At 46.9% G+C, this 8,974-nt stretch overlaps 1 protein-coding gene across 1 annotated transcript in view; it reads right to left on the bottom strand.

Annotated features, from left to right (window-relative positions):
* Positions 1 to 8,364, bottom strand: part of CCDC6 (coiled-coil domain containing 6) — a 119,386-nt gene extending 111,022 nt beyond the window's left edge. The window contains exon 1 of the mRNA XM_019638414.1: positions 7,827 to 8,364. Within this exon, the coding sequence (XP_019493959.1) occupies positions 7,827 to 8,135 (309 nt within the window). The 5' untranslated portion in view covers positions 8,136 to 8,364. The remainder of the gene's footprint in view (positions 1 to 7,826) is intronic.
* Between the last annotated feature and the right edge of the window lie 610 nt (positions 8,365 to 8,974).

Genomic DNA, 8,974 nt, shown 5'->3' with positions numbered 1-8,974 from the left:
CCCCCCCCCGCCCTCAAATTTTAGTGTTTCTATAATCAGGAGCTACTAAATGAAGCAGAAACACAATGTTTTGACTCTCAGCAAATGTCTTTTGTGTAGATAAATTAAGGCCTGTCCGATGAAGAACCAAAAAACAACAACGAAAAAACCTCCATAGAATAAATTATTTAAGTTGGTCTATTAGGACAATGGGATTGGGGGGAAGGGAGAATTACCACTGACATGCAAACAATGTCATGAGCTGAGAGAAGCTTTTTTAAATTAAACACCAAATGAATTATTTTTCTCTCAAGATTCTTTTAGCCCTTCTGATTCAATCTCAAAAAGCTGATCCCACTAACGACTCTGCTCACTTAGGGAAAGCAGCATATGAAGTGTTTAATGCAGGTACTGGATTTCTAAGAACTTTCTGTAGCTCACCCCTCGTCCATGCTGTTTTCATTCTTTCACTTTCCTCTTTCCTTCTATGGGAAACTTTTGAATTATGATTGATGTCTGGCTGAGTATCCTAATTCTGCTGCTCAGTACCCAGTGGCCTCATTTCATCCCAAGCGCCCTGAGATGCCCTGGAGGGTATTAACCGGATCACTCCGGACACACACCTGGCACCCAAGGCTGATGTGATCTGGAACAGATGCCTGGAAGATTATCCTGTCAATCAACACGGCTTTTTAAAAATACTACTGGCATTTGAAAACTGCCCATAAACTAGTATCTCTAATTTTAATGTAAGAAGTCATTGCTTTCACAGAGTTTCAGATTGGAAGACAGAAAATTCTGGTCCATACAACAATATTCTGTGAAAGGAACGTGGGTGGCCCCCAGAGTGTAACAAGAATAGAGGAAAAACCACCTAGATAATTTCAATCTATAGGCGGATGCCAATTATGACATTAAAACATCAATGCCATTTATTTTCAATCATCACCGCATAAAAAAGAAAATTAAAAACAAACAAAAGCCTCCCATGCCACCTAGACATAAATGAATTGAGCAACTGCTCTCCCCATCTCTGCCTTACAAAATAATCTACAAGCTAATTAAACAGAGTGAATATGACATATTGTTTCCCTTAAAGGGATTCACGAGATAGATGAACTTCATTTAGGAAGGTGGAAGGTAATATTGCCCTCCCTGGGCACCCCTACAGGAGTCTGCTTGAGCCCGCCTTTCTTGCTTCCACTTGTGCGTTGGTTATCTCTGCACTTGACGACTCTCTGGGCTGGAATTCTCTATAGCACCCCGCCAGGGCCAAGCTGAATGAAAGGCAAGCTTAATCCTTGGTAGGCTGCTAGAGAAGCCCTTACATTTCTCCCTGATATTTCGGAGTATCTGGCACACAGTCGGCCCTTCACAGTACTTGTAGGTTGAATCCCACCCATTTCAGGCTGTATTTATCACATGCCATTTTGTGTCTTACTGAGAGAGCTGAAGGGAAAAAAAAACACAAAAAAAAAAAACCACAGAAAATTCCCCAGCATTAAACAAGTAAGTATTAGAATGAATTTTAATCACTAAACTGCACCCCACAAATCAGATCTAGGGACTAATAATAAAAAAGGGGACGAGTTAATGCTAAATAACCATCAAACTATTACTTTTTTTTTTTTTAAGCATTCTCCCTAGAAGAAAACACCTACACAAAGTGATGCTTGCGATTTTATTAGTAGGAGCACTAGGATAAATTCATAGCTGTGGGCTTGACAGCCCTAAAAGAAAATTTGACAGCCTTGGGGAAGGAGGCGGAGTCTGCAAGGGAACACCACTCCAAGGTCCTGAAGATCAGAAATATTTTCCAGAGCATTAGTTTCCCTGTCAAGAAAATTTCAACCACCACCCAGCAGGAACACACTGAATCTGTGAACATTTACTTCTGGGGCTTTGGCAATAACGCAATCTATCGAAACGCAACTGCAGTGTGATTAAAAACAAACAGCAACACATAGCCACAGAGGAAAAAAAAGTATGGGAGGGAAAAAGAAAGATGAGCCGTACTTACCCCCTGCTCAGCCTGGCTACAGTTTAAAAACTCAGATTAGCATTTGTAGGTGTAAATGCAATGATCTCTGCAAGGCAAGATTAAGGAAGAAAGGAAAAAAATGCAAGAACACTGTGTGGGGGTCTGTATCAACCTCCCAAACTCCACTCTGCAAGCCACACGTGGCCATCTACAAGGATGCAGCAACTCTCCAGATCCTATTTGCAGATGCTTCACCAAGGGCAGCTGCAGGGCATTGGTGCGTGCATTGATACACCCCACTTACCATGGTCCATAGTTATTTCCCAGAGATGGCTGTGGGGCATTTCAACAGTAGAGAAAATGTTAAGAAACGCTTGCAAGTGATCTGTGACCATCACCAAAACTGAGGTGGTTAAGTCTGAATGAGCCATTTCAACTGAGCCACTTCTTCCCCTAAACCTTGCTCAACAATGCTTGGAAAGGTGAACCTGAAGACACTTTGTCCCTTTCAGAGGTGAAATGTATCATGAACGGTTAGGTATATGCTACAAGGTAGCCTACAACAGCACCCATGATGGTTGGAAGGCAAGGTCTTGGGGCACACACTGATTGCAGTGGTCCCCCAAAGTATACAGTGTAGCCTATCCATTCATCCATCTAGTGTGTTCAACCAACCATGGAGAAGATGGGTGTTTGCTGTTGTTCAAGACACATGCAGGAGAGTGACTCTTGGAGTGCAAGGTCAGGAGACAGTCTCCCCATCCTTACCCCAGTAAAAAAGAAACACAAAAAACACCTCACCACACTGGTGAGTCTCTGAACTATTCCCCAACCCCAGTTAAACAAATAAGGAGGATACTGCAAAAGACTGTCACAACCTCCTTTAAGGTTTTGTGTATTTCCAATCAAATACAGATTACATAAAACACACAGAAGGAATCCATGCATGTGAAGAACTCTAACTGCAGAAGAAATAGAATAGCCTCTTTAGGAAGACTGAACTTGTGTATAATTAGACCTAACTGTGAGGTCATACTTTTCTCAAAGTTGTGTCTAAAAGTCGGACGTTTCCATAGAATAAGATTTATTTTTAAAAAGAAAAAAAGAAAAAAAAAGACATACTGTATCTCTTTACAAGGGCAATGTTGATCTGATAACTTCAGAGGGTCTACCAAAATGAAGTCTTAAAAATGGAAAATAGTATATTAGGCTTCTAGACTAAATAATCCAAAATCCACAACATTAACTCTGTGGTAGCTTTTATTGGTTACTGAAACCATTACTCTGTTGGTGTTTAAAATAGCTAGGTTTTCTAATCATGCCATCCCAACATGTTTTCCTACTGTTAATTTCCAAATGCCTTTGTATTTCTGTATCTCCCTAAACTTCTATAATAAAGGACTAATTTCATTGTTAGGAAGACATTTAAATACAAATGATTTACTGTAGGCCTGTATTTTCAAACCAAACACACGCTGAAGGTCTGAACCTGTCTAACAAAGTCACACACCTTAGAGAACTAGCCACGCCAGGTGTGAGCCCTTGCTTACACTCACAGAATACCAGCAACCATTATAGAACTGTGAAACCACCCAATTACTGTCCACATCTGCATTCCCTCACCTTCTCCAAGACCACCACTCCTGGATACACCTCATGACATTAAATCAGATAACGTCTAATTACATTTTCACCCGCAGTACAAGCCAGAGAGATCTAATCTAACATCTGCAAGCTACTCAACAGGGTGACTGAGCTTTTGTTTTTGGTTTAGTTTTCTCCACTCCAAAGAAGAAATTATTATCTGTAATCAGCAGCTCGGTTCCCCTACAGATTTACTGGGAGAAATTGAACAATCGCTCAAAAACATTCCATCCCACCTCTAATTCCCAAACAAAGCACTAGAGACAAGCTCTGAGTCCCAGGTACACCAGGCATTTGTACACATGGATGAAGGGCCTTGTATTGCTGATTCTTCTCTACAGATGATGTTTACTGCTAAATGCTGAGGACACAGACCCAACAGTCCTTTATTACATGGGTAGCTTGATCAGAATAAGTACTATGTATCAAAAGAGATAGACATGACCATTGCTTAAGAACTTCTATTGGCCTTTGGACTTGGCTTTAAAAAAAAAAAAAAAGAGAGAGAGAGAGAGAGAGAGGGCAGGCCGAGTGGCTCAGTTGGTTAAGAGCTTGCTCAAAAGTTTGAGCTCTGAGCAACAGCAGTTCGAGGCCTGGCCCGAGCTGAGCTGCCAACAGATGGCAGGAGGGCTTAGCTAAAAAAAAAATTAAAATAAATAAATAAATAAATAAATGAGGGCACAATAATGAGATACCACTACATATCTATTAGAATGTCCAAAATCCAAAACATTCACAATATCAAATGCTGGCAAAAAGGATTCTCTTTCATTGCAGGTGAAAATTCAACATAGTACAGCCACTTTGGAAAGACAGTCTGGCAGTTTCTTAACAAAATTAAAAGTACTCTTACCATATGATACAGTAATTGTCTCCTTGCTCTTTACCTAAATGAGCTGAAATCTTCTGTCCACATAAAAACCTGCACATAGGTGTTTGTTGCAGTTTTATTCATAATTGCCAAAACGTAGAAGCAGCCAAGTCCTTCAGTAGGTAAATGGATAAATAAACTGGTACTGGTACATCTAGACAGCAGAATATTAATCCTTGCTAAAAAGAAATTAGCTACCAAGCCATGAAAAGACATGGAGGAAACTTAAATACGTATTACTAAGTGACAAGCCAATCTGAAAAGGCTCCAATACTGTATGATTCCAACTATAAGGTATTCTGGAAAAGGCAAAACTATAGAGGCAGTCAAGAGATCAGTAGTTGCCAAGGGGAGGGAAGGATGGAAAGACAGAGCATAGAGGATTTTTAGGGCAATGGATCTGCTCTGTGTGACGCTATCTTGGTAGCTACATGTCATTATACAACACATTTGTCCAAACACATTGAATGTACACCACCAAGAGTGAGCCCTAACTAATGTAAGCTTATGGGCTTTGGCGATTATGGCGTGTCAGTGTTGGTTCACTGGCCGTTAACAAATCTACCTCTGGTGGGGGGTGCTGACAACAGTGGAAGGCAAAAAGGGCAGGGAGTATACGTGAAATCTCTGTACCAATCATTTTTTGCTGTGCAACTAAAACTGCTCTAAAAAATAAAGTCTGTTCAAAAAAAGGGGGTGCGGTGCCTCTTTTTCTTCTCCAGGGTGTGGCTGATTAGCAACGTACCTTCTTGAAGATGTGCAGGGAAAAGGAAAGACATCCATAATCACCTTTGGTGCTCAAAAACATGACAATCAATATTATAATTAGAGGGACTAATGAGAGCCAGGAATGCAAGTAATAGGATTATGATGCCATTTTTGCTTCAAATTAACTAAAATAGTGAAAAATATACCAAGGCTTTCACTTAATTATCTAGTTCTTGTCACAACCTTCCTAGGCAGCTACTAACAAGGGCTATGTTTAAGTTGTGTACCTCAACATAAATGACATGACACCATGTTGTTCAAGGGACTGCTTATAGCCACAGACCCATTTCATGTGGTCACACATTTCTCTTCCCAAATTACACACCTGAGAGGTCAAACACACCCCAACAATCTGGGTCCTAGGTCAGTAAACAAAACTCCCCAAAGCTTCAAGGAATCTCTTCTCTACATCTCTTCCATGCCTTCGTAAACACTTACCAGGTACTAGGGAACCAGGTAAGCCACCAGCACTTGTGTGTGTCTCCCTGAATATATTCATCAGAGATTAAAGAAGAACTGAGAGTCTCTGGTACTTGTAAGCTGCCCTCTAAAACAATCTGAAACTTCACTCAGTAAGTCCACGGAACATTTCACCAAGTGTATTTGGTCGGATGTCAGTCATAGCCAGAGGGTATGTGCTAAGAAATAAAGCCACCACCTTACACACACTTCAAGCTAAGTGTTCCGAAGGCTTCTCTGATCGTACACACCAGGAATGACCAGATTTGTCTGTGCAAAATCAATGTGTTTGTGTACAATTTACAGACCTACTTATAACATGGTCAAGTGTCAAACAGGTAACCCTTTCATAGTATCTCCTCCCCACATTCTCCCTCCCAAACAAACAAAAACAGCCTGAATTGCTCACTGTGTTAAGAGGCCGGAGATTCTGTTTCATATAAGTTTTACTACTTTCCATGGTTTACATTCTCCAAGAGACTAAACCCTCTCATTTACTAACTCAAACCTTAAATAAACTGCTCCCACCAACTTCCCTCTCTTCCCAAACCCTCACTCAGCAGACACATCTCTCTTGGCGCAGCTATAGAAGAGGCTTGGAAGTGGATGCCTCTGCAAATTCCCCCATCCCCCTTCCTACCAAAAGGGCACTTCAAGAACTTTACAGTTCCAATTCCATTCACCAGGACTGGATTAGAGCAGGCAAAGTGTCTCTGTATAATCAATTTCTATTTAGGCTGCCAATCACACTGAAACTTTGGTGGAAACCTGCTTTCTAAGCAAATTCAGAACTCCATCCAGTTCCCATGCATGAGCTAAGTTGGGGAATCATACACACCCATTCCACAGAAGAACTTCCTGGCATGGAGACATCCTAAACTTGCCCCACTTCATTTCCAGAGTGTGATCTTTGATCCACCCCAAATTCATGCCTTTTTTCTCCCTCTGAAGGTTCAGTCTAATCAGCTATTATGCAGCAGCTATGGCCGTTTATCCCCTTGATTTCTTAACATTTTCTTCTGTGCTCCTGGCTGGGAAACTGTTTTGATATGAATCGAGTTGTCTGTATGGGGATTCTGCATGTTAAAAATGTGGCTAGCTGGCAGGGATGTTAGGGGGGGAGCACACGGTGTACTTTTTGCAGTTATGTTTCGCCTCATCACAGCTATAGTGAGTGGCCTTTCTGAAGGCCTGTTACACTAGAAGGGAGAACTACACACCTAATCCTACGCTCTTCCGGGGAGCATCCGGTGGCCAGGTGGAACCAGAACAGACAGCCTGTTCTCCCGTCAAGCATCTGGACTCCAAGGCAAAATACCCCCCGACACTTCACCACCAATGAAACAAACACACGTACATCTTGCTCAGCAAGGGAATCGCTACTCTTCACCCTGGTTTCAGCCTGCCCAGGCTTCCCTCAGTCCAGGCCAGTGTAAGATGCTGCATTCGCCCAGCTGTGCACCGCCTCCGCCACTCCCCACCTCCACCCTCCCCACCAAGGAAAGGACTACCAACGGAGATGGGAGCATCAGCTCCGGTACCCGCCCTTCCCTCTCGATCCTGGCCAGAAAACTCCACTTCCCGGATTCCTGGCCACTCTCTCCCGCCCCCTCCCCGGTCGATCCAGCCAGCGCCGTCCCTATGCCAGCAAAGTGCCCAGCCCAGCTGCGCGCCCCCGGCACCTCGAGCCAGGCCCCCGGAACAGGCCCCACCTTTCTCCCCGTCCCCCAGTGTAGGGCACCCCAGACTCTGGACGCACCCCTCAGGCATGTTAGGACTGAAAAAGTCCCACCCCGCCCCCCAGCCACGCCGCCAACCTCCAGCTCTGCCCAGGAGGGGCCTCCTCCCCAGAGGCGAAAAGGGAACGTGGGTGATCGTCCCAGCAGCCTTCTCCCACACCCCGCGAGGGGCCTGGACCCTCGGGAAGGAAAGACCCGCGCGGCCCCGAGGGGCCACCTCCCTCTCCCCCACCCTCCGGGGGGGCCGGCAGGTCTCGGCAGAGTGTGTGCCCGCGGCGGGTCCCCGGGAGCCTCAGGGAGTGCGAGGTCCGCCCGGGACTGGGTGCAGCCTCTCCCGGGGGCGGGCGGGGGTCGGCGCTGCGGCGCGCCCCCGGGGGGCACTCACGATGGTCACGCTGGCTTTGCGCAGGTCGCGGTTCTCCTCCTGCAGCGCCTTGCACTTGAGTTTGTAGGTCTCCAGCTCGATCTTCAGCACCTTGTTCTCTTGCTGCAGCGAGGCCAGGCGGTTGGTGAGCTCCTCCAGGCGGAACGGCGAGATGACAATGCCCCCCGACTTCCCACCGCCGCCGCCTCCCCCGCCGCCGCCACCGCCGCCGCCGCCCGAGGTCGACGAGCAGGATGACTGCATGGCGGCCGAGCCGCTGCTGTTGCCCCCCGCTCCGTCCGTGTCGCTCTCGCTGGCGCTGTCCGCCATGGCCGCGGCAGGCTGGGGAAAGTAGGAGGAGCAGGGAGGCGGCGGCCGCGAAGGCTGAGCTGCGAATGAGTGGGCGCCGGGCGAGCACAGGGGAGCGCCGAGCTGAGCGCCTGGCACCAGGGCGCAGACTCGAAGCGGCGGCGAGAGAAAGAGAGGGAGCTTCCCGCTGCCAAGGGACCTCCTCTGCCAGAGAACAGAGACCCCGCCCGGGCTCGGGCAGTATTGCACTGGGGCTCGTTCCAGCCGGGCCTGGCGCGCTCGCTAGGCCGTCCTGCAAAGCCAGCCGAAAGCTCCGGGACCCGCCCGCCCGCCGCCGCCACCGCCGCCGCCGCCGCGGCCCGCCTCCTGGCGTCTGCCAACAGGCTAAGGACGCGCGGGTACGGACGCTGAGTGAAAGCCAGGACAACCTCCGCACCAGCCGCTCGCCTGCCACACGTGTTCCGAGGGAGGGCCTCCGAGCGCCCTGATTTAAGCCCACGGCCGCCCAGCCTCTTCCGGGCTCGCGCCCGCTCCTGGGAAATAGAAACCCAATGCCCCACTATCCTTGCAGGTGCTGGGGACACGTGGAAAGGTCAGCCGGGTTCCTGCATCCAGGCCGAGTTGTGGCCCCATCTTCCGCCAGCTGTGTGTGCTGGTGTCTCCCTCTGTCTGTTTCAAACATACACGCAGCCCTTTCAGTTTTATCTTAGTGAGCCGGACTGGGAGGCTTTGAAAAGCACTAAAAGAACAGAAAGTTCCTCTGCAAGGGTGGGATAAAGCAACAACAGCCACACGCTAACCTCGTTAAGAAATAATTTGCAGAAGAGAAACGCCACCCTCTTTACTCCTAATAATCTCAT

The sequence above is a fragment of the Hipposideros armiger genome, unplaced genomic scaffold, assembly GCF_001890085.2.
Source record: "Hipposideros armiger isolate ML-2016 unplaced genomic scaffold, ASM189008v1 scaffold_39, whole genome shotgun sequence".
Taxonomy (NCBI): domain Eukaryota; kingdom Metazoa; phylum Chordata; class Mammalia; order Chiroptera; family Hipposideridae; genus Hipposideros; species Hipposideros armiger.
The sequence above is the reverse complement of the archived record's forward strand: the minus strand, read 5'-3'. Positions and strand labels throughout refer to the sequence as shown.